Source organism: Ramularia collo-cygni (genome assembly GCF_900074925.1).
Source record: "Ramularia collo-cygni strain URUG2 genome assembly, contig: RCC_scaffold04, whole genome shotgun sequence".
In the NCBI taxonomy this organism is placed as follows: domain Eukaryota; kingdom Fungi; phylum Ascomycota; class Dothideomycetes; order Mycosphaerellales; family Mycosphaerellaceae; genus Ramularia; species Ramularia collo-cygni.
This window is the reverse complement of record NW_019716258.1, coordinates 1,188,485-1,212,488: the sequence shown is the minus strand read 5'-3', so window position 1 is coordinate 1,212,488 and position 24,004 is coordinate 1,188,485. Positions and strand designations below refer to the sequence as shown.

Sequence of the window (24,004 nt, the reverse complement as noted above, 5' to 3'; positions counted from 1 at the left end):
CGCACGTGTAAAAGTCACTGCAAGTTACAGAGGCGGGGCTCCCAACGCCGACACATCCGGGCTTGTCCAATGGTCGAACGCCATGTGCTGCCCTGCGTATCACTTGGTTCCCCCGGCCTTCCTCTTCCGGATCTCAAGTCGATCACTCTTTGTGCCTAAAAGCCTATTTCGATACGCCATCGGAATCTGAGATGCGCAAACCTGGAGAACTCACGCCCATCATCAGCTTATCTAGTGGACTGATCAGGCACAACGTGGTACGGCGGTTGTCTCATATTCTATTTTAACGACTTGCTATCCAGGCGAGCGTGGAACCTGGCTGGGGAGGTCTGGTAATCTCGTCTTACCACGTTGTGCTCGGCGAGCTAGCGACTCAATTTTGCATGGCACGACACACGACTCCTCACACGGAGGGTTCGTCGCCCCCCTAGGATTGAGAGCACCGGGTTCGCCCGGTTGCACCCTTGCGAGCCGACCACGCTGCACTTCACCTCGTCCTTCTTCAACTAGCAGCCGCGCCTTGTGGGCTTTGCCGTTCTCGACGGCCTCGCTTCGACACAGCTAGAAACTACGCAGGTAGCGGCGCAGACGCCATGTCTGACGCTCCTGGTCCTCCACAGTTGCCAGATCTCGATTCAGGACCGCGGAACTTTACAACCACGGATAAGGATCACGGCGGGATTGCATTAACGATATGTACTCTGATGGCTACATGGGTAGTGCTATGCTTCATTGTGCGAATCTTCATGCGATATACCGTCTCGGGACCATTTGGGATAGATGATATCGTCTGCAGCGTTGCTACAGTAAGCACAAACAGATGCAGCGATTTGGCACATACTGACGCTCTGTTAGGTGTTCGGTGTTGTGCAAATGGTCGTGTTCAGCTCGGCGATATCTTTTGGATTTGGCAAGGCTCTCGAGCTCTTGACGGACGGGCAGATACTAAAGGCTTCAAGGGTAAATATCATCCAACGAGATTGGCGCTCATCTGCGAGGCTCAAGAATGCAGTGGGAGTGTGCAATGCTTTCCAAAGCTGACTGTAACTTCCAGGCTATATACGCTGCACAGCTACTATATATCATCACAAACGCGCTCACAAAGTGCACGGTCGCACTCTTGTTGGCGCGTATAGTGTTTCTCAGAAGGTGCGCGACCTGCCTGCAGACGATCGAAGGGAGTGCTGACGACCGAACAGCCGCGTATACGCATGCTATGCTGTTCTCGCGCTATCCTGCCTGTGGGGACTAGGTTCTTTCGTAGCAGAGGCAGTACGATGTACGAACCACACCCCTTGGGACATCACTGGCGGAGATTCATGCGGGAACTTGGTATGCCGCCACTCTTGTCTGGATGTGAATCYGCACTAACAAGACTCTAGCTTCTTGCGTGGCAAGTCATCACGGCTTTCAATGTCATCATCGAGGCACTGTTGTTCGCACTGCCAGTGTGGCTCGTATGGAATCTCAAAACAAGTCTGTCAAGGAAGTTGACTGTCGTAGCAGTCTTCGGGCTTAGGTTGCCGTGAGATAATCAACGCCCATCGCTCTTACTGCACTCGCTAACATTCACCAGCGTCGTTGCCGCAGCAATTCTTCGAGTACACTTTCTCGCCAATGCGATCGGCTCAGCCGAGCCATTACTCAACGGTGTCATACCGTTCATTTGCATGAACGTCGAGATGCATTATGGTTTGATGGCTGCCACCATGCCAACGCYGAAACCTTTCGTCAAGGCTTTCAATACAGGGTGGGGAACGCATGACACGCAAGGCATCAGTGGGTACGGTCAGCACAGCCACGACACCAATCCCGTGGACTCGGGAGGCAAGAGGAGTAGTCGAAGAGCATCGAAACAGCCCTCTCCTGCCGGGAGTCAAGGTAAGCATCGATCGACAGATGCCGGGCTTCTGCGCAAGCAGAACCTTGCGTTTGATCGCCATCACGCCGCTTGGGAGTGAAGCTGATGATATTGGGTTCTTAGGAAGTTATGGCAAGAACGTCACCCTTGTATCAGCCCCACCAAAACCCTTGACAAGCCTGCATTCTGGTGGRAGTCATGAATCGCAGCACATGTTCATCCAGCAAACTCGCACTTGCGAGGTCCACCACGAAGAGGGTCCCCACTACGAAGATGGTGAAAGATGACATTCATCAACAAAGGCGGCAGAAAGATCTTTGACAAAGCAGGAGGACCTTCACTACATGATTCTTATGACTTTCACTTTATGATACCCCCCATCGATTTATTACACATTTGGTGCAACGCTGCGTGGAGAGCAGGAGTTGGGAAGAGCTTTGCTGGCTTGGAGATACCCAGAAGATAGCTGAAACAATGTTGCGCTTCGCATTGAGAAATGGCACAATCTCACCCACGTAGCGCACCCCTCCTCCGGGTTGGGAAGTGGTTGCTAGGTGATATTCTGCGGTATGCGAGTGATTTATCTGGTTGCCACTAATGTTCGCCAGAGACCTTGAGCTACAAGACAACTTCATCGGAGCAATCTAATAGTGGTCACTGAGCGTGAGAGTACCAGTCTTGGTAATCTGTAGCAAAACAATTAGCGAGCGATTTCAAAAAATCTCAACGGGGCGTGTCTTACCATGTACTCCTTGATGGCAACATCCTTGCCGCTCTCTTTTCCATATCCGGACTCCTTGATGCCACCGAATGGAGCCTCCGCCGCGGAGGAGTTGCCAGTGTTCATTCCTATCAAGTGTTAGTTTGAGATCACAGAGAGCCAACATCAAGAGCGAAAACATACCTATCATGCCCGCCTCGAGATTCTCAAGCAGTCTCCATGTCCGGTCAATGTTCTTCGTGAAGAAGTAGCTGGCAAGTCCCATACTGGTGTCGTTGGCGCGTTTCACGGCTTCTTCTTCAGTGTCGAATTCGAACAGGGCCATGACCGGGGCAAATGTCTCTTCTTGAGCGATCAACATCTGGTCCTTCGCACCAGTGATGACAGTCGGCTCAAAGAAGTATCCATCGTACCCGGGAGTACCATGCAATCTCTTGCCACCCAAGATGACTTTACCGCCGTTCTTGGTCGCATCCGCTACCTGGGCTTCAGCCTTGTCCAAGCTTCGCTCTGTCGTAACAGGACCCATTGTCGACTTCTTGTCCGAACCATKGCCAACAACCAGCTCTTTCGTCTTGGTAGTCAAAATTTCGGCGAACTTGTCKTATACTCCCTTCTGGACAAACACTCGGTTCGCTGTGATGCAAGCTTGACCGGCGTGTCGCCACTTGAGCGCCATTAACTCTGCTTCAGATCAGCCATGTACATGAATAATACCACATTTTCGACCTACGAGTTGCGGCTTGCTCCAAGTCTGCATCGTCAAAGACCAAAAAGGGGCAGTTCCCGCCTAGCTCAAGAGTGACCTTCTTAAGTCCATCTGCACAGATCTTTGCAACGACCTTTCCAATTCTGGTGCTACCTGTGAAGGTAACCTTCTTGGTCAATGGATGTCTGCAAAGAGCCTCGCTGAGAGCGGGTGTGGTTTCGAGGCTAGTTGGCATGACGCTGAAGACACCCTTTGGGAACCCAGCCTTCTCGGCCAAGTATGCAAGAGCGGCGACTGAGAACGGGGTTTCTGGACTGGGCTTAACGACYATGGTACAGCCGGCGGCCAATGCAGCGCCAGCTTTCCGGAGAATCATTGCGATTGGGAAGTTCCAGGGGACGAGAGCGACCGCCACACCAATGGGCTGGCTGACGGTGAACACCCGCCTGTTGGGTGCTGCTGGAGTCTGAACGGTTCCCTGAACGCGCTCCGCCTCGCCTGCAAACCACCAGGTGAAACCCAGGGCATAATCGAGCTCGCCTTGCGCCTCTGCCAGTGGTTTACCGGATTCGTAGGTGACGATCTGTGCCAAGTCATCGCGGTTCTCCCGAATCAACTGGTCCCACTTCAACATCCATTGAGCACGAGTTCTTGGGTTGATCTTCTTGTAATCGTTGAATGCGTTGTTTGCAGCAGTGATGGCGTTGTCCACGTCGTCGGGGCCCATGTCTGGAGCCGTTGCCCATACTTTGCCATTGCCGGGATCTGGGAAAAACGTTAGGTATCACATTTGTGGTAGACGAAAGAATGGCATACCAACTACATCGAATCGCTTGCCCGACTTGGCTTCGATCCATTCTCCACCGACGAGAGACTGATCACGGAACAGCTCCGGGTTGTTCAACTTTCAAAGATGGACATGTCAGCTTTAGCGGCATCGTGCAAGTTGCTTGTCTGCCGGTTACCTTGAAAGGAAGATTGGGAGCCATTGCGAAAAGCTTGTGTCCTGTTATCGATATGCTGTCTTGAATGTAAGCTTCTATCTCTCTCTAAGTGGCAAGGAAGGTGTCGACAGAGAGGGAATAATTTATCGAATCTGTGTCTGCGTCATCCACAGCTGTCTCTTCGCCTATGCCCCTCCAATCCGAGCTAGAAAGTTTATCCGAGCGGGGTTCTGGCCGTACTGCCTACCCGTTTGCCCGATAGGCGCCGGAGACAACGGGAATAATGATGGTGTATGAAGCTAGGAAACTAGTTATTGGTACACGCCTTTCCCTCATCCCACTTGTCCACATAACTTACAACATGCGAGTTACCGCTTTCTCGCCTGTAGGAAGGCGCCGTGGACTGCAATTGTGTACAAAATGTGGCTTTTATCTTACTGGTGGCTCTATACATTACATCCACCAAACCAGAGTCATCCACAACCTCTCCACACACGCCTCACTTCTCCTGTCATCAGGCTGAGACCTTTCCACGTTCTCCAAGGTCTACCAACCAAAGATCCTGTTCAAGGTAACCCCCAAGCGACCCCGCTCATGTACTCGTAAGAACAACCCATGGAAGCTTCCAAGATGAGCTGTGCGGATGTCAAGGATGTCATAAATGGTACTCCAGTTAGCATGCGGGTACTTCAATAGCATGCGGGTATGCATTACCCATTTCCCTTTCTCCCGTTGCACAACCACCAGTTCGCACCTTGCTGCTGGTAGCTCCTCATACATAAATACCACAAACATTCTTCATGATGCCTGCGAAACGTCAAAAAGTCAACGATACAAACACTATGGCACACGCGTTCTCAGATCTTCCTTCGGCTCTAGAAGCTGCCCTCCCAAAAGCCAACAAGGCTGCCGAGAGCGATGAGCAATTGAAGTACTTTACAACGAGCGATGCTATCGCCGAACCAAAAACCTTTGGAATCAAGGCTGCCGGATCTGACAATGCCATCGTCGTTACCGTGACCAATGGCAAAGCCAACATCCGATCCGGTACCACTAAGGTCAGTCTATACTGCATCGGAAGTGTGCATGGATAGACGAGAACTAAAACGTGCTTGTACAGGACTGCGCCTTCGTCTTGTCTGCGCTTCCGCAGCAATGGCAAGAATTCATGAAGCAGACCCCTGTGGCACCATATCAATCATATTGGGGTAAGTGAGCGAGCAATGCCACCCGCCGGTGCGTTTGTTGAGACCACCAGCAATCCGACGACAAATATCCAAGCTCAGCGCTGATGAATGTCAAGGCATGTTCGGCATGAACATTAAGCAGGAAGGAATCTCGGTTGAGGGCGATCAGACCGCTTTTGCTCACTGGACTCATGTCTGGCGTCGTGTACTTGAAATTATTCACGATGCACATGCGGGCCCAACGCCGGCTTACGAAGAGCCGGAAGTTGATGAAGATTTCATCGTTGGCCGATACACATATATTAAAGTTCCAACTTGGGGCAAGTGCAAGGTCAGTGTTGTTCTGATCGAGATTATGAAAGCAATTCACTGATCAATCTCAGGTCTTTTACGAGCAAGCCGGAGAGGGCGATCAAGAGATTGTGTTCTTGCACACTGCCGGTAGTGATTCTCGTCAGTATCACGGAGTAATGAACAATGAGCAAATGAGGAAGCGGGTAAGATTCTACAAGACAATTTCCACGGTCAGCATCTAATCGAAACAGTGCCGTATGACCGCCTTCGACCTCCCAGCACACGGCAGATCATTCCCTTACGAAGGGTAAGCTTACTCTCACATTCGGTTTCAAACTCACAGCTGACCCGATATACAGCTACTGGCCTGGTAAGCACACCAACAACGAGGACACTTACGTTGGATGTATCGCTGCTGTGGTCAAGAAGCTTGGCCTGAACAAGCCCATCATCTGTGGTGCATCCATGGCCGGTCAGATCTCACTCGCTTGTGCTGTGAGATACAAGGAAGTTGGTTGCGTTGGCACGATTCCATTGCAGGGAAGTGATTATCTCAACATGGATCGCGATTGGTAAGTTTTCGAAACACATGGAGAAAAAACGAGCTCAGAATTCCAATCTGGCCGCTTCTGTTCCCGAACGCATGATCAAGGCAAACACTTACCTCCATCGCAGGAACGATCGTTCCCCCTACGTGAACCAATCTTTGTTCGCACCCGAATGGACCTACGGAATGATGTCCCCAACCGCACCGCTGAAAAACCGCCAGCTCGTCTGGCATCTCTACTCGGCACAAGCCTACGGAATCTTCCACGGTGATCTGGACTTTTACTTTGGAGGCTGGGACGGTCGCTCCCGCATGGCTGGCATCGATACCAAGGCTTGTCCCGTCTATATGCTCACAGGAGAGTACGACTGGTCCAACACTCCGGCCATGTCTCAGGCAACTTGTGATAAGATTCCCGGAGGTGTGCATACGGCTATGAAGGGTCTTGGACACTTCCCAGCGACGGAGAACCCGGCTATCTTTGTTGGTTACTTGCTGAAGGCTATTGATCATATTCAGAAGACTAGAGCTTAGGATTGTGGGAAGTGGTGCAGATAGTGGTCAGACCATCGCCAAATGAGACACATTCGAGGGTGTCGCCGGACGACATTCCAGCTGATTGCTGAGCTTTTATAGTCAGTTTCGCGAATGGAGGAAGGTACTGCTAACGTTGGTAGTATCTTTGAAACTCTTCAATTTGCTCTGCGTCTCGCACAATATAGTCGATCTATGTGCGCTGTATGGTATGTTAACTCCATGCCTTGCATCTCCGCTATAGCGAAAGATTGCGCTACCCTAACCCTGATCCTTAAATCAACCCCACTGAGGAGAGCAGCAGCAGGGGGCAGCTGCGAATAGGTTTGGTGCCCCTGAACGAACACCTGTGGTCTTTGAAGGCCAGAACTTACCATGAAGGTGTCTGTGCTAATTCTCCGAAGATGACACATTGTCATTGAGGCCATCAGCATTGCAGCCCAGTGTACACTTTCATCTAAGAAGTCGCAACTCCCCCTTTCTTCCTCCGTATCAGTTCAGCCAACGGCAGATCATCCTCGTCGTAGAAGTCTGCCATTTCGTCAACCCCAAAATCAGCTAGTCTTTCGCCTTCCTTGTTTCTCCACGCTTCTTCGCCGTCCCCACCACCACCGCGAGCATCGTCAGAAAGATCGTCGCCATCCTCCTCCTCGCTGTCGACATCAGAGTACTCCCCATTATCGTAGTAGTCCGCGCCATCGTCTGATCGATGCCTTCCAGGCCCTTCCATTCGCTCACGGAAAGGTCTTCTCCGCACCACGTGCTCGCCATCAGCATTGGCATGCCTCGCCATATCTGCGGCTTGTCTCTTTTTGAAGTCGTTGATATCCCAAGACTTGGTAAATCCATCTCCCACAAGAGGTTTCCGCTCCACCTTGAATAGTCTATCGGGATCAGGAGGTGGCCATGGCTTGCTAGGATCGTCAATCTCATTATGCTCAAATGACAAGCCACTCGCCACACTTGGACTTTGTGAGAAAGGCCAGAACCAAGCCAGGGGATTGCGAGTGCCCATTCCTTGACAGATATTCGTTAAAATGCCTACATCCCATGGGAACTCCTGATGCTGGATTTGAATCCTGCTTCCATCCGGGGCGTCGAGGTATCCGCCAAGAGCGCGTGCACGGCGTAGTAGAGTGTGGTGGCGTTCGATTTCCCAGCCTTCAATTGTCCATGTATTGACAGATAGACACCAGATTGTGCGGCCCAGGAGTAGGATGAGCGCGAAGAGCACGAATGAGTTGATCGTGATCAAAATGAAGACATGAGCAATCTTGAGAACTGAAGGGCCAAGGTACTGGATGTTAACATGATTAGGGGTGGTGGCAGGATGGTAGTAGGATTGGCATGGGTACGCACGCTGGGTAGAGTCCGTTGCTGCCAAATGATTGATATGCGCTGGCAAAGGAAGTATTCRAGGTAGGCCATGGATACGACAGCGTAGAAGAGAAAACGGACGAAATGCGGAATGGTGATGTGAGAGACACAATTCGCTGAGAGATGTGTTACCTACCTGTTCTTGGAGCGGAGATGGGTTTGAGGAGCCTACCAGTCCAGACGCAGTGATGGTCCATTTTCATAACGCAYCTTCTAGACATTAGACACGCATCAGGAGTCATGTGTTGAAATACTCACCGCCTGCRTGTCTTACAATGATGGGCTCTGGGCGGCTTGAATATCTCACATCTGCGGCACCAGCGATTGCTCTGAACTGCAGCTTCGCTAGCGGTGTTGCCGGAAGAGCCTGCGGCATTGATAGTCTCATGCCAATCATTGGGTATTCTTCCCGGATCCGTGAGGCACGTCCTCCAGTAGCAGACTAGCAAACAGGCCACCAGTGAGTTGAACGTGTACGCGTCCTGTGATTGTAGAGGGCCGGGCTCTAGGTGGTGGAATAGCCATTGTGAGGTGTATGCCAGGAAGCAGACGAGCCAAGTGACGGCCGGAGGGGACAGTCTCTGCAGCAAAGGGAGATCCTTGTCCATATCTATTGTGACATGTGTGTTGTATGAATATGTTGATGGGCAAGTCTCCGGTTTCGATGCAAGGTGCAATCAGGTAGAAGTCATGTGCACGGTWTGCACGGTCCACGCTCTGCACTCCAGCCCACAGCCCACCAAGCCCACTACCTACATCAGTGACACCTTGACCACCTCGCCAGAATCGGCGCATATCCCTTCCACTCGCAACGTCCCCTCTGGACGACTCGCGAATCTCTCGCGCTCCACCACGTCCGCAAAGCGCGCTCATTCATAGCCCCGCACCGCCCGCACTTCGTCCCACCGGCACGATAGCAGGCACACGAGGGCAAGAGCCAGACCCAAGCAACATTGACATTTACGCTCTCGCAAGCGGTGCCAACTCCGCGCTGGCGGACTCTTCACTCAGGATGGCGCGCGTCTATGCCTCCGTCAACCAAGAAATGCCGCGCGCATACTGGGACTATGACAGCGTCAACATCAGTTGGGGTGTGCTGGAGAACTACGAAGTAGTGCGGAAGATTGGTAGGCTAGGCTACACAATGGGCATGAAGATGATGAGATATGCTGACACATGTTGAACAGGCCGTGGAAAGTATTCGGAAGTTTTCGAGGGCGTCAATGTGGTTAACTACCAAAAGTGTGTGATCAAGGTCCTCAAGCCTGTGAAGAAGAAGAAGATCAAGCGTGAGATTAAGATCCTTCAAAATCTCTCGGGTGGACCCAACATCGTCGCCCTGCTCGACGTGGTTCGTGACAGCCAATCCAAGACGCCGAGCCTCATATTCGAGCATGTCAACAACACCGATTTCAGGACGTTATATCCTAAGTTCCAAGACTTGGATGTTCGCTATTACATCTTCGAGCTGCTAAAGGCGCTGGACTATTGCCATAGCAAAGGAATCATGCACAGAGACGTCAAACCCCATAACGTTATGATTGATCACGAGAACCGCAAGCTGCGTCTTATTGATTGGGGTTTGGCCGAGTTCTACCATGCGGGGACGGAGTACAACGTACGAGTAGCAAGTCGTTACTTCAAGGGACCAGAGTTGCTGGTGGACTTTCAGGAATACGACTACAGTCTGGACATGTGGTCGTTGGGTGCCATGTTCGCGAGCATGATCTTTAGGAAGGAGCCATTCTTCCACGGTAACTCCAACAGTGATCAGCTCGTGAAGATTGCCAAAGTGCTTGGGACGGAAGACTTGTTCGACTACCTTGACAAGTACGATATTGAGCTGGATGCGCAGTATGATGATATCCTCGGCCGCTTCCCCAAAAAGAGCTGGCATGGATTCGTTAACAACGAGAACCAACGTTTCGTGAGCAATGACGCCATTGACTTTCTCGACAAGTTGCTTCGATACGATCATCAGGTATTCAGATCTTATACGCTGTCTGTCACATTGCATCTGCTGACTGTTATGATAGGAACGTCTCACCGCCAAAGAGGCAATGGCACATCACTACTTCGCACCCATTCGACAAGCCGAGGAGCAGGCTGCAAACAATAGTACCCATCAATGACCACCCACACATCATCCAGCCTAGCTCAGTTCTCACATGCTGATATGGCAAACCAAAATCTCAGATATAGTTGCTACGACCGATGAGCTCAGCCAGGCGGCGGGAAAGATACCCGTCACAATTCATCGCCTCAAGCCGCACAGGCCTTTTGACATGYATCGTCCAGCTGAAAGACATCCATCCCGCCCCTATCCGATCCTTCGATCGAAGGTGATTTGGATGTGCGGGTGTCGGAAAAGAGTGAAAAATTCGGGCGTCGTACTATGTCACTGTGGGCTCGCGGCGCACTGGCAAAACACAAGCTGGCCTCCAGGCTCGGGAAATGAATCTTCCTAATCTAGTTCGAGGGGGATGTCTTTCATTTCTTTGGGCGTCTTGCTGGGATCTCTACGCATGAGACTCTGTGGACAGGGCGATGGCGACAGTTCATTCAGAAGTGGCAGATATACAACAACAATACCACTCTTCTTGAGAAGTCATGACTGTGATCTCTCAATTCTCACAGTTTCTCAAAGTCGATGTTTCATTCCTTTCTGGTCACGTTCCGTCAGTTCCAGCCAAGGAATCTCTCGCTGGCAAAAACACAACCTTGATCGATCACGCAGCCGATGCGCACGTTCGATGGGGTGGACTTCAGGATTGAGCATGATGAGAACTTCTGTATACATGCCATCTTTGCATTCATAATRACATTTACTGAACGGGATAGCCATGCAGCCATCTGCCCTTCTCTACAGAAGCGCATCTCGCCTGATCCGGACAATTGATCATATATGAGATACACCCGCAGGTAGGTACCTACTGTATACAATCCTCCATCAAGCTTATCTTTCAAAGCTTCATCTCCTCGAACCGCGCGAGACATTGCTCGTACAATTTCTGCTCACTCAACAGATCTTCCAATCTCTTCTGCTCCTTGTCCTTGACTTCCTGACTGACAGACTCACCGATACTGCCAATCAACTGCTCCTGATCGTTGACCTCCTTGGCGGTCTTCTCCAACTTCGGCTTGGTACGGTTGATCTCCTTTGTGGGGTCAATGTTGCCGTTGATGGTGACGTAGACGGCGGCAGCAGCGCTGACGGGGTACACCATGGTACCCTTGGGTACGGCCTCCTGCTTCGTCAACAGCTTGATCTCGGCAAGCGCCTTGCCTGCCAAGGTCTTGATGGCGGAAAGCTCGACGTGTGCGGTCTGGTAAGCCTCATCGTTGAGGGTGTGGACGTATGCCTTGCCACCTTCCTTGATGGCGTACTCGTTGAGCAGAGATCGAACGCCCTTGGAGCATCCGAGAAGCAGCTCATAGTCACGCTCGGACTTGGGGTCGTCGAGGGTGGCATCGTACTGTGGGTATGAGGCACGAACGATAGATGGGGTGGTGTCCTGAGGGCGGCGCGGGAGACGCTGCCAGAGTTCCTCGGTGAGGAAAGGCATGAAGGGGTGAATCATGGTCAACGCAGATTCGAGAGCAGTGTAGAGCGTCTCGATCGCGCTGGCCTTCTCCTCTGCAGTACCGTCGCGGATGATGGACTTGCTGTTCTCGATGTAGACATCACACAGCTCGTAGAGCCAGTAGTTGTAGATGGATTGCGTGCAGCGGGAGAATTCACGCTTGGACATGGCGTCATTTGCGTCACGAGCGGCAATGGTCATCTTGTGGAGAATCCAGCGCTCTGGAAGACTTCTCGCATTGGCGACAGCATCCTTGGCGGCGGGTGTGAAATCCTTGGGGAGGTTGCCCAGGACGTATTTTGTTGCTTGGTAGATCTTGTTGCAGAAGTTACGGTAGCTGCGCATGACCTTGACATCAAAGTTGATGTCACCTCCGCCGGTTGTGTAGTTGACAAGGGAGAATCGCAGCGCATCAGCACCACACTCATCAATTCCCTCCGGGAAAGCCGACTTTTGCCACTTGACAGCACGGTCGATCTCCTTGGCGGCAAGGTTGCCAACGCGGAGCTTTTCGTTGAGCTCGTTCAGCGTGATACCATCCATGATGTCGACGGGATCGATGACATTGCCCAAAGACTTGGACATCTTACGGCCTTCTGAGTCACGAATGAGGGAATGGCAGTACACCTCTGTGAATGGAACCTTTCCGGTCATCTTCAGTCCGAACATGATCATTCTCGCAACCCAGAAGAAAAGAATATCCCAGCCTGTCTCAAGTACAGACGTTGGATAAAGCTTTGCGAAGTCGTTGGTGTTGTTTGGCCATCCCAGAGTCGAGAAAGGCCAGAGTCCGGAAGAGTACCATGTATCGAGACAGTCGGGATCCCGCTCGAGCTCAAACTTCTTGCCAGGATACTTCTTCTCGGCCTTTTCCCGCGCTTCCTCCTCAGTCTTGGCACAGATCCAGTAGTCGGCATCGGTATCATAAGCTGGACCATCCTCCAACTTGACAAACCAARCGGGGACCTGGTGTCCCCACCAAAGCTGACGTGACAAGCACCAGTCTTCGATATTTTCCATCCAGCGGTAGTACGTCTTCTCAGACGACTCTGGACGAAGCTTGATCTCACCGCTCCGGACGGCCTCAATAGCGGGCTCGGCCAAAGGCTTCATGTGCATCCACCACTGTGGCTTGAGAATTGGCTCAATGACATCCTTGGACTTGCTGCACAACGGGATGGACATCTTGTTGTCGGCCTTGCCGACGTACAGACCAAGCTTGGTCAGCTCATCAATGACGGTGTACCGCACGTCGAAGCGCTTCTGTCCCTCGAAAATGCCAGCATTGGAGTTCATTGTGCCATCATCATTCAGAATGTTGATAAACTCGAGATTGTGCTCCTTGCCACGCTTGAAATCGTTGAAGTCATGAGCAGGTGTGATCTTCACAGCACCGGTTCCAAAGTCCTTTTCAACCGTGCTGTCGGCGAAGATGGGTAGCAGACGGTCAACGAATGGATGCTTCACAAATTTGCCGACAAAGTCCTTGTATCGCTCGTCATCAGGGTGCACTGCTACACCGCTGTCACCAAGCATGGTCTCTGGACGGGTAGTGGCCACCTCGATCGTCTTATCAGTGCCATCGATAGGGTACTTGAAGTTCCAGATGGAACCGAATTCGATCTTCTTGTCGTATCCCGGAACGTCAAGCTTCGTCGAGCCTTCAAGCTCCTTTTGGTCGACCTCCAGATTTGACAGAGCGGTTGTGAGCTTGGTACACCAGTTCACCAAACGGTTTGCTCGGTAGATGAGACCCTCCTCGTGCAGCTCCACGAACGACTTACGTACGGCAGAGGACAAATTGGGATCCATTGTGAACGCTTCTCTCGTCCAGTCCATTGAGCCTCCCAGACGCCGCATGACCTTGTTGATCTTGCTGTGATACTCCTCCTTCCACTCCCACACGGTCTCGACGAACTTTTCTCTGCCCAAGTCGTGACGAGTCATACCATTGCGTCTCATGTAGAGCATGTTCTCGACAACGCTCTGGGTGGAGATACCAGCGTGATCGCAACCGGGCACGTACAGCACGGTCAATCCCTTCATGCGATTCCAGCGGATCATAGAGTCCTGCAGAGCCGTTGCTAGTGCGTGGCCAATATGAAGGTTGCCGGTGACGTTTGGTGGTGGGATGGAAATGACAAAGTATCCATTCTTCTTGACCTCCCCGTCGGCACCGAACTCGGGCTCGTGGAACTTCTCCTTCTCCCACCAGTCATACCAAGCACTCTCCACGACGGATGGGATATAGGCCTTGTGGTATTCATCATCGAGAGGCTTGAGGATCTTCTTCTCGCCCTTGGGCGTATCCTCCTTGTATGGCGCCAACTTCTCCTGCTGTTTCTTTTCCTTCTCTTTGGGCTTTGATGCGGCTGCCATTGCCTTTTGCTTTTCCAGTTTCGCCGCTAGTTTGGCCGCCTTCTCCGYCTTGACACGTTCTTTGGCCAGCTCACGCTCTGACTTCTCCTTCTTCGCGCCATCAACATCACCGCCGTCCTTGCCAGGTGCGGATTGGCCTTTGGGGTCGCCATTGGCTGCCTCCATCAGTGCGGCCTTGGTCTCATTGGATGGTGGCGGTGGCTGTCCAGTGACGGGCCCCGTCTTCTCGCCCGCGGGGTTGTGGCTCGCGTGGTTCAACGCCATCTTGACTGTGAATGCTCGCTGGACAGGGCGGAACTGTGCATAGAGCTTGCGCCGGAAAAGCGCTCGAGAAAGTATCTTCGCAAGTTTGTGCGGGGAGTTGTTGAGCTTCCTGATCGTCTCAGAGCTTGTATAATCCTTCTTTCGACCTGTTTGTGCACTTGCAATGCTGTTGTCAACGTGCAAGAGCTTGAATGTTTGCTTGGTGGGATGTTGACTCTTCCATCGCCAAAAGTTCTGGGTGATGACTCAAAGCTGAGTCATCTTGGCTCTCCGCAGTTTCGACGAAGGGAGGGGACTCGACCTCACTTCACTCTCCCCACAATGCGAGGGCGACAGCAAATATGAACCATGGATTCGTGCAAATCATGGTGCTACATCTATAGCTCTGATGTTCAATGGCCGAGCGCCATGAGGCTCGGCGCGGCCGTGTTGCTTGAATCACCGAGGGTCGCACACCTTCCATACCTCAGAACGTGTTGATATTGGATGGCCTCTATAATGAGACGGGAGAGAAGTGTCTTCTCCTTTGCCAAATTAGAGTCGGAGCCCGTGTACGTCACAACTTACTCTCGTTTCACTTTGTTTGCTACATCATTGCTGCCTAGCCACCCTTTTCCATCACACTTCCACAAAGCCGCGCGTGTGGCTTCTCTCTCATGTCCTCATCAACACAAACCCCAGCAGAGATGCACTGTGATCTGCCAACAGCCACGGCATCTCAAGACCGTCTTCCTCACATGGCCATGAACGCACCAACGCCAACGCCAGCGCCAGAGACTCGGCCGCATCCATTACCCTCGACACCAGGCTCCACCAATACGATGGCACATCTCATCGAGTCGCACCAACAGCATCTCGACAGCCAAGTGCCTGCCTCACAAGTACCTCTAGACACCTTCCCCTGGCACCGCCTACCACGCGAGATTCGGAACAAAATTCATTCGTTGCTACGCGAGCACACGTCGTTTGAACAGCGGCACAAGCGTCGGGGAATCCCGCCGTATCGGGGTACGCCCCGCGTCAGGCCTTTGCAATTCTCGCCAGGTCCGACTACCGCAATGCTGCTTGTGAACAAAGAGTTCCGAAGTCATTACCAACGGGAGGTGGATTTCCATGCAGACACTGTTGAGTACAAGTGGCACCCGGGCAATCGCCTGGACATGAAGTCTTTTGATGTGCCGCAACGTTTGGACCACATTCACACATTGGTGTTGACTGAGCGAGCTGTCGACAGATGTACGTCTACTGCCTTCCAGCGTAACACAACATGCCCTCAACTAATCTTGATTCTTCGCAGGGATCAATATGTCCTCCCAGGGCAGGCGGGATATCGAAATGCTTTTATCTATGCTGCCACAACTCAAGCACGTCGTGTTCCATCTCCGTTTCAAGGTCCCTGGACGTAATCGTGTCACGAGTCCAGTTACAGTCCCCCAAGGCATTGGCGCTCTCGCTGCTGCTCGCATTCCGGGCGAGCACGCCTCACTCACAATCCAAACTGAGGTCTCGATTCGCGATCAGCGCTACTCACCATACCAGTTGCCTGGTTGGGAGTCGGGTTGGTGGTGGGCAGGCRTGAACAGAGCGGCCAACAAGAACTGGATCGAGTACCGAGGTGATGTCACGAGCAATCAAGACGCGAAGGCATGGTACGGCTTGGACTTGGAAGTGGTGTCTTGCGGCGAATTCACAGAGGAAGATTTTCAGGCGATCAAGCGCCGGGCTGCACGGGAGCAAGAATATGCCCTCAAGCGTCGGGCTCGCATACTCGCTGAAAAGGCTCATTCTTGACGATGCGCACTGCACGCCGGCAAAAACGATGAAGTTATAGAGGAATTCCAGGCGATGGGAGCGGCAGAGTGAGCAGGMTGTTGCACTCGCATCCGCGCAGTGATATCGGCCGGCGGTATGGTGCCATGCACGTTGACTAGCACTGCGCAAGCAGTCTGGGTGATTGAGACTATGTCTCAATGATGAGGGAAATATGACAAGGTGCGACACTCTGTCCCACTTACTATAAGGGAGTAGCAATGTTGTCCTATTGAACTCCGCTGAAAGCATGACGAGCAGTAGGCCATGAATCGAGCTGTCCAAACTAGCATGGACGGGCACCTTGAAAGCATTGTTCATCCCCCAAGCCAAGTGAGGTGCCCTTGACATATCTTATCCGCAGCCCTTCTTGTATTGCTGTTGTGTGTAGGGAGGTCCGCGGCCGAACAAAGGCGGTCTCCCTTCCCTCCTTCACCATGGTGAAGAGAAGAAGGATCTCCGGAAGTTGCACATGAGATGGAGGTAGCCCGTGATGGCGGGATGTCGGTTTAATACCTTACGTGACATCGGCTCGCTTCAAGACATTCCCTTCGTTGGCGGTTACCGCGGTACTCCGTCCTTTACCATGAAGCAAAAAACTGGATACCCCCGATCTCAATGCGACTGATCTCCGCGCAAACAACCACGTATGCTGTCCGAGGCAGCAAAGATAACCTTTCTAGTCTGATACATATGTTTGAGACATCTTCCTTCCACGGATTTCTTCGAGACTTCACGAAACGTCCTTTCCACTCGCGACACTATTTGTAAGTATTTACCTTATTCTCTTCTCTCTTACCATCTGCCTCTCCCCTCTTCCTTTACTCAAGACCTCCCAAGGCAGCGTTTCCAAACTACAAACGATCCAGCAAGCATGGTCTCCCAGCAAGAAAAACGGCCGTTTCGATTCTTCGATTTTCCAAGTGAGTGCACAAAAAGTACGTCTCAAGCTCAGTGTTCGCTAACGACCGGGTAGGAGAACTCAGGGACCTGGTGTACTGCCAGCTCACGAGAGACGTCAGAGTTCCTCTCCTCAGGAAAGTCTTTCACGGCAACGTTAAAGTCCAAATCGCAAACTTTCCCAGTCTTCAACTGCAGCTTGTGAGCCGCCGATTCAGAGACGAGTATACGCAAGAGACCGCTCACAGTAAACATCAAGAGCTCAAGATCGCCGTCCCTGCTCACCTGGTTGGAGGAAGCACTTTCTCTTTCATGCTTCAATTGCTTCCCCAGAACGTAAAGCACGGCCTATCCAGTATCAAGCACATGAGGCTGGATCTTGAAGCTCCGTACTACTATCTTCATGATCGACTGACACGCGAGTATTCCCGTGTGCGCGTCTGTGGTGGAAAGGCGAGGCTGACATGTCTACAGTGACTGAGCATTGGCGACCAGCACGGTATGCTGTGGATATCTTACTTCAACTTCTCCCGTCACTGACCAGAGTCACTGTTCGTCCACACTGCGGGTTGGCTGCATATGAAGAGTTTATCCAGAAGTCTGGCGATCCGAATGAGCTCATAGAGTGCGCTCTTCGGACGTGGCTTCTTCCAGAAAGCCTAAAGGTGGAAGTCCAGGTCATACTCATCTTGACCGGCCAACTATGGCTATCTAGCAGGGCGGAATCTAGCCCGTCATGGGATGTTGCTAGACAATGGCAGCCGGACGGGCATCGTGACAATAGGATCGTCTATGAGGGAAGATTTTCCGCCAAGCCATACACTTGGTATGGACTGGATTTGAGCGTGGCATCGTGGGACAGACATAATACCTTTGATGGGGTTATGAAGGACATTGAGGCTCATTTTTCAAAGGGTGGAGGAGACCTTGGCTGGTCTTGATTCATTCCGCAGAAGACCACCTGTTTGGCGTTCTGCATCCCAATATTCGGCAGTCAAACTTCAACCTAGACGATAGCTAATAGCGTCCTCAGACGAAACCATCAAGATCTTTCCACCATACCTCTCGGCAGTCTAATTAGCTTGAATGCTCGGTAGTACCCTGAAAGATGATGTCGGCAATTCTCGTYCCTTCAAGTGGTGCGAACTGTCTTCCTTCTCGGCTAATCTACCCACATATCTGCGCCTGCGGTGAGTTGTCATGACTCTATCACAAGATATGGCTCATCACAAGGGCTGTAGCCGTGAGCGGATGTCAAGCCTTGCATGCAGCAACTGCAAGCCATAGGCAACACGGTGGCAAGGACGGAGTTTCTAAGCGTTTGAATGGCCACAAATAGAAAGATACACCACACTCCTGAACTACTCACGACATTGTTGTGGGGGTGATCAGCCATGATAGCTGGAGACCTTGTTTACACTCTTGATGTCTGCGATCTTTACGGATGTCAACTGTAAGCGATTTCAAGCTCTGGTATCGAGAAACATCTCATCACCCGCTCATGAAGCGCGAAATCCTCTCGTCCATCCACTGCACATCGGTCGGGTTAGATCCGCCTCCAGCCATATGTCCCCAGATGGATGGGATAGGATCAAACACGCCGTGTTTAAGATATTCAACCTCGGACTCTCCATCCGTGGCCAGGAAGTACTGGTCCGTCATGCCAGGGATTACGAGCACTTTCGCGGTGATGAGACCTAACGCAGCCTTGTAATCACCGTCGCCTGCTACATCACCCACATCACCTGCTTGCCACATTCTCGCAAGCACAATGAGATCTTCCGGATCCCAACTCTCATACGAGGAGACTGGCGGATGTAGCCACTCCTTCAGACTTTTCGCGCCTGACCCTCGCCACAATTCTTGTCTGAACCACTCGGCGCTTGGCACCCACGCGGCATAAGCCCTACCAAACGCCCGTAGCCCCTGAGTGGGCTTAACACCTTTCTCTCGGTAACGGCCTTGATGGTAGTCGTGACTTGCAATGAGTGCGGAGGTTGGTCCCTCAAGAAATGCATAGTTTAGWCCGGATGTTTTCGCGCTGCCGCATATGACCACTGCACGCTTAACGAAAGGATCCTCCCCACATCCATGCATCGTGGCCCAGTAGTATACCTGCTGACCCCCCATTGAGAATCCTATTACTGCTTCGAGGCTCTTGATACCAAGATGTTGGGTGACGAGAGCGTACTGAGCATTTATGCAGTCCTGAATCCAGATGCGTTAGCATTACAGAACTCATAGAATGAAGGATCCCAGCACAAAGTCATCGTGGGGATCTTGCCTGATATCGCAGTGAGTAATCAGAGGGAAAGTCGGCATCATTCGATGGGCTAGAGCTCTCTCCATTGCCAAGCATAGCAACGACGATAACGTGATAGTCTTTCAGAGCGCCGGAAGTGAAATTCAACGTCTTGTTGATGCGTCCGCCAAAACAGGTTGGTATCAAGACTGCTCCATTTGTCGACAGCGGATTGAAGGAGCGATATGCAATCTTGATTGCTTTGCGAGTTCCTGCTGCGAAGGTAAAGTCCGGTAGCACCCAGTACTCCACTCCGTTGATGTCAGTCGACATGTCGAGGAGCTTCAGCAGTCTGTTGATTGAAACAGGTCTACTATGGTGATGGTTGGTTGAGAACGAGTCAACGACGTCGAGAGACAAGGCAGACGACCAGGCCATGTCGAACCAGGCAGTTTCGAGCCTAGTTCGTGGGGCTAATGTGGTCGGTCCACTAGGTAATTCGCACGTGTCTACAGGGATAATCCCGAACCTTTTCAGACGACACGCCTTCTCGCCTCTGATCTCCTACTTCCCTCTCACTCCTGCATGAAGATGCTCCGCGCTCGCATGCTGCCTCCTCGCTTAAACCAACTCATCGGAGTGCCGGCTGATGGATTGCTATCGGTTGGACAGCTAATTCGATCCCGCATTGCCACCACGTGGTAAAGTATTCCGAATCGATTGAACTCAGTCCTGCTACGCCGCGATCGGATGGTAGCTATAGTCCAGGTCGAGTGGTTCTCGCCAACCTTCTATCCAACTGGTGAAGGATCGAAACGACCCTTGAATTCTCGACAGTCTTACGCTACGACACAAGGCGCGAAAGTTGGTTCGCAGCATAGAAGATGCGAGACGAGCCGAAGTCTTGGCCTAGACAGACCTCCGTCATATATAGCTGCAGGTGTGACGAGCAGTAGCATATGATATCAGCCAAGTTCACGTATTGGAGCATCGAGAGGGGGAGCAAGTGGCTGATGCATCACAGAGGACGTCAAAATCATTGCTATCAAGGCAATCGATCAGTCATGACTGTTGGGAGCCCATTTACGCAATAGACTCAGGAGTAGAACAGCATGCTATATACATCTCTTACCCGGTACCAARTCGACAATATGCGTCCATGCGCCAGCAGCAAGCAGCGATGGTAGAGCCACCTTAACCCACGAGAGTGTGCGACGGCGATCAGCCAATGCGACTTCTGGAGGGTCTCGACTGCTCGCGGGATGCTACGCCTGTCGTACTCCTGGACTGCCCGACCAAGAGAAGATTGTGTACATAGGCATTCAGCTAGATCGTACCCATCGCTGAGTGCCATGTTCGCTCCATTTCCAGCGAAAGCAGTGACTGCATGGTTACTGTCGCCAATGAACACAATTCCATCTGGCAAGGCGCCATGCGGAAAAGGTGACTTGTCCATTCCGTTGAACTTCATCAATGTGGTAGTATCACTACTATTCACAAGTGTCTGGAATGGCTCAGGAAATGCGGCGCCGCGCTCTTTGGCCTCCTGAAGCAGATACTGGCACAAGTCCGGGGACATGGGTTGTCGATATTCCTTTCCAGGGGAGTTCGTTAAGAAGCTGAGGCACCAATTCACACTCCCGTCACCCATTGGAGTGACAAACAGCGACTCTCCATGGCCGCTAGGCATAATACCCCATGCTTTGTCAACGGGTGATGGAGTCGGTCCAAGGAATCGAGCTACCGCAGAGATTGATACCGGGCCTGCGAAACTCAGCCCATCCGACGGCCTCAAGCAAGCTCGCAATTTGCTATTTGCACCGTCCGCTACGACGAGGACATCGCATGTATTCTCCGTACCATCGCTGAGGAAGAGCCGCGTTCTTCCCTTCACGTCAACGACAGCAGAAACACACGTCACACCCCACTTTATCTTGTCCTTTTGACCCGATGCCTCTAGAAGAATCTGTCGCAAATTGGTTCTTGCGATCCGCATGGGAGATCTGGGAAGACCAACAAGTGGCGGACGTCGTACTCTGACCATTTTAGACCAATCAAGTGACCACAGACCATGATTAGCTTGCTCGTCAGTCTCTCGAAGGACGCCAGCCGCGATGATCTTGTCCATCAATCCTATATTCTTCAAAGCTTGCATTGCAAGGCTGTTTCCACCACTGCGGATTCCAAGTGAGTATCCTTCTCGAGTCATATCAGGCTCGCCATGGTCGCGTTCGTACTGGACGATATCTGGGAAGCTGCCCATGTTTTCGTTCCATATGGCTTTGAGGGAAGTCACGAATGCTAGTCCTGCGATTMCTGCCCCTGCAACCACGATTTTCTTGCCAGAGATCGGGGAGACCGGATGTTCCATTGGAATCTAGTTCTAGAATCTGTTGTCGAAAGGCTCGCAGCGATACGATTCAAAAAGGTGTCCTCAAGGGAATAGCGATCTGTCTCTGTTCTGAATACAGCATAGAAAATTAACACACATCGAAATGACTGGAGGAGAGGCTTTGCACCACCATCAAGCACTGATGTTATTACCGGCTGTTTGAGGTTGGAGGAATCAAACGACGTAGCTCTGACGGACCAGCTGCAAGCCTCGTCCCACCAAGGCTGCGAGTTCATGCGAACGTGCTCTAGACTCGTGACGATGGGCAACCATGAAGCTGTCGATGACATGTCTTTGTGGCAAAGTCCCATGGTTAGTGGAGGTGCGTCCGCATGCATCTTGATGTATAGTCATCATAAGGTACTGTCGGAGTCTACCTACCTTACTCTAGTAGTGTGTACGAGGAGTACGAGGCGGCTGAATGAGACTGGCAGGCACATCAAGAGGGTGCCGATAGTAATGGCATAGTGTACCGCAAAAATACGGCCGGCGATTAGCTCGCCACGAATGCCTTGATTGGGAGACTGTTGTATTTATTCATGGTCACCACCTGACAAATGAGGCATCACTATTTGTGGACTCGTTTCGCATCACAGCTTATTAGCAAGTGGTGGCTCTACGATTGTCCATCCACCCTCATCCATCAAAGGCTTGCTGAGAATCCTGGCAATCTTGAGAACATATTGATCGCGAAATCTACCAGCTAGAATGGACAGACCCACTGGCATACCTTCCTCACCTTTGAATGCAGGAACATTGATGGTCGGTGTGTACAATCCCTACACGATTAGTTCGAGCACGTACCGAACAGGCTCAAATCTTCAAACTCACCGTCCAAAGAATGTTGAATGTAGAAGCACCCATGTCGCCCAGTCCAAGGGGTGCGACGTCTTCGGCACTGGGCGTGATGATGGCCGCATAATCTTTGGCAAAATTGTCAAAAGTCGGACGCCAGCGTGCGTACCGGTCCATGGCCTCTATAGTTTGCTCATGAGTAACGTTCGCCTTGTTCTCCACCAGGTCGCAAATTTTGTGGCCCAACTGATCCTTGAAGTTATTGCGGTAATCTGAAAGCAAGGCTGCTTGAGCCTCAATGTTGAGTATCGTCTTGTGTGTTGCACGGATGGTCTTGGGATCGCCCAAGTCTGGCGGGAGTTCCACCTCTTCGACCTGCACACCATGTCGTTTCAAAATCCGAGCAGCATTCTCCATGGCTGCAACCGTGGCGGGACCTGCGCTTTGCCACATTGCGCTTTTGACGAACGCGACGCGTGTCTGATCCAAGGAAGGTATCGTCTTGGAATCGGCATCTGCCCAAAGGTTGAACACGTTTGCTACCAGCTGCAAGTCTTCCACACTGCGGGCGAAGAAACCGACAGTATCGGTGCTGATTGAGACTATCTTTACGCCGTCGCCCGAAATGGCGTGCATCGTTGGCTTCATGGCGAATATGCCCGTGTACGACGCCGGTCGGATAATACTTCCGCCATTTTGTGTGCCGAAGCTGAGCGGTACCTGATAGTCAGCTACTGCCGCTGCCGGTCCCGCAGAGGATCCACCTGGTGTACGTTCTCTATCATGCGGGTTCGTGGTGTTGGGTCCGAAGTTRGGAAGCGTGAATTCGGTCGTCGTGCCTTTKCCTGGAAGCAAGTATTAAAGGTAAGGGATATTCTTGTAAGGGGAGAGCAATACAAACCGATGATGAGTGCTCCTGCACTTCGTAAAATAGACACAGGAGATGAGTCGACAGCCGGTCGACGGTCTTTGTAGAGCGCAGAGCCCCAGGCGGTGGGCATGTCTGCTGAGGCTCAGCATTTGGACGGTACAATCAATTATGCGCCGCACCTTTTGTGTCCATGATATCTTTAATGCACACGCCTACACCATGCAAAGGACCCCGTTCGGATCTGGGAATCCTATCTAGAGCACGAGCTTGGCTCAGGACATGCTCTTTATCTGTGTGTGCRTTAGGTTCACGAGGCTCGACGAAGACCTGCCCTGAAGATTATCACACCAAGGTAAGCCCACGCTTTTACAACGTCGTCGCGCTCTTCCAAGCGGCTCAGCAGAGCTCGTGCATATTGTAAAACCGTGATCGYGTCGTCCTTGAACAATGCAAGGACTTGGGTTGCGCTAAGAGTATGCAATTTCACCTTGGGCGGCATTGTCGATGTTGAGTCGGAACCGGAGCTTGCGAGCAAGAGGTAAAGGCAGGTAAGAAACAAAAGGCCAAGAGCTGATGCTCCGGTTGTAGTGCACC

General features: G+C 51.9%; 11 protein-coding genes; 5 read left to right on the top strand and 6 right to left on the bottom strand.

The window, feature by feature from the left end:
* Positions 1-593: 593 nt before the first annotated feature.
* On the top strand, positions 594-2,148 carry RCC_03578 (uncharacterized protein; the record flags this gene model as incomplete). XM_023768864.1 has 7 exons in its annotated part: positions 594-806; positions 856-960; positions 1,055-1,149; positions 1,200-1,332; positions 1,383-1,525; positions 1,577-1,881; positions 1,985-2,148. The coding sequence occupies 7 exons, from the start codon at positions 594-596 to the stop codon at positions 2,146-2,148; spliced, it is 1,158 nt and encodes a 385-aa protein (XP_023624632.1).
* A 357-nt stretch (positions 2,149-2,505) lies between these two features.
* Positions 2,506-4,280, bottom strand: RCC_03577 (probable succinate-semialdehyde dehydrogenase; the record flags this gene model as incomplete). XM_023768863.1 has 6 exons in its annotated part: positions 2,506-2,547; positions 2,604-2,710; positions 2,766-3,266; positions 3,316-4,056; positions 4,108-4,195; positions 4,257-4,280. The coding sequence occupies 6 exons, from the start codon at positions 4,278-4,280 to the stop codon at positions 2,506-2,508; spliced, it is 1,503 nt and encodes a 500-aa protein (XP_023624631.1).
* A 758-nt stretch (positions 4,281-5,038) lies between these two features.
* Positions 5,039-6,797, top strand: RCC_03576 (uncharacterized protein; the record flags this gene model as incomplete). XM_023768862.1 has 7 exons in its annotated part: positions 5,039-5,293; positions 5,356-5,443; positions 5,539-5,753; positions 5,806-5,919; positions 5,968-6,023; positions 6,076-6,288; positions 6,392-6,797. 7 exons carry the CDS (start codon positions 5,039-5,041, stop codon positions 6,795-6,797), a joined length of 1,347 nt encoding a protein of 448 aa, XP_023624630.1.
* A 457-nt stretch (positions 6,798-7,254) lies between these two features.
* On the bottom strand, positions 7,255-8,371 carry RCC_03575 (related to Palmitoyltransferase pfa4; the record flags this gene model as incomplete). XM_023768861.1 has 3 exons in its annotated part: positions 7,255-8,094; positions 8,157-8,290; positions 8,347-8,371. The coding sequence occupies 3 exons, from the start codon at positions 8,369-8,371 to the stop codon at positions 7,255-7,257; spliced, it is 999 nt and encodes a 332-aa protein (XP_023624629.1).
* An 815-nt stretch (positions 8,372-9,186) lies between these two features.
* RCC_03574 (probable protein kinase ck2 catalytic subunit ck2 alpha-3) lies at positions 9,187-10,306 on the top strand (the record flags this gene model as incomplete). XM_023768860.1 has 3 exons in its annotated part: positions 9,187-9,301; positions 9,362-10,155; positions 10,211-10,306. 3 exons carry the CDS (start codon positions 9,187-9,189, stop codon positions 10,304-10,306), a joined length of 1,005 nt encoding a protein of 334 aa, XP_023624628.1.
* Positions 10,307-11,137: 831 nt separating this feature from the next.
* RCC_03573 (probable valine--tRNA ligase) lies at positions 11,138-14,401 on the bottom strand (the record flags this gene model as incomplete). Its single annotated transcript, XM_023768859.1, has 1 exon — positions 11,138-14,401. One exon carries the CDS (start codon positions 14,399-14,401, stop codon positions 11,138-11,140), a length of 3,264 nt encoding a protein of 1,087 aa, XP_023624627.1.
* A 743-nt stretch (positions 14,402-15,144) lies between these two features.
* Positions 15,145-16,192, top strand: RCC_03572 (uncharacterized protein; the record flags this gene model as incomplete). XM_023768858.1 has 2 exons in its annotated part: positions 15,145-15,637; positions 15,699-16,192. 2 exons carry the CDS (start codon positions 15,145-15,147, stop codon positions 16,190-16,192), a joined length of 987 nt encoding a protein of 328 aa, XP_023624626.1.
* A 711-nt stretch (positions 16,193-16,903) lies between these two features.
* On the top strand, positions 16,904-18,051 carry RCC_03571 (uncharacterized protein; the record flags this gene model as incomplete). XM_023768857.1 has 4 exons in its annotated part: positions 16,904-16,977; positions 17,051-17,133; positions 17,187-17,528; positions 17,585-18,051. 4 exons carry the CDS (start codon positions 16,904-16,906, stop codon positions 18,049-18,051), a joined length of 966 nt encoding a protein of 321 aa, XP_023624625.1.
* A 550-nt stretch (positions 18,052-18,601) lies between these two features.
* RCC_03570 (uncharacterized protein) lies at positions 18,602-19,685 on the bottom strand (the record flags this gene model as incomplete). XM_023768856.1 has 2 exons in its annotated part: positions 18,602-19,318; positions 19,395-19,685. The coding sequence occupies 2 exons, from the start codon at positions 19,683-19,685 to the stop codon at positions 18,602-18,604; spliced, it is 1,008 nt and encodes a 335-aa protein (XP_023624624.1).
* A 763-nt stretch (positions 19,686-20,448) lies between these two features.
* Positions 20,449-21,615, bottom strand: RCC_03569 (uncharacterized protein; the record flags this gene model as incomplete). The annotated part of the gene is made up of 1 exon (XM_023768855.1): positions 20,449-21,615. One exon carries the CDS (start codon positions 21,613-21,615, stop codon positions 20,449-20,451), a length of 1,167 nt encoding a protein of 388 aa, XP_023624623.1.
* A 719-nt stretch (positions 21,616-22,334) lies between these two features.
* On the bottom strand, positions 22,335-23,909 carry RCC_03568 (related to glu/asp-tRNA amidotransferase subunit A; the record flags this gene model as incomplete). XM_023768854.1 has 5 exons in its annotated part: positions 22,335-22,523; positions 22,576-23,384; positions 23,441-23,542; positions 23,590-23,700; positions 23,759-23,909. The coding sequence occupies 5 exons, from the start codon at positions 23,907-23,909 to the stop codon at positions 22,335-22,337; spliced, it is 1,362 nt and encodes a 453-aa protein (XP_023624622.1).
* Positions 23,910-24,004: the final 95 nt, after the last annotated feature.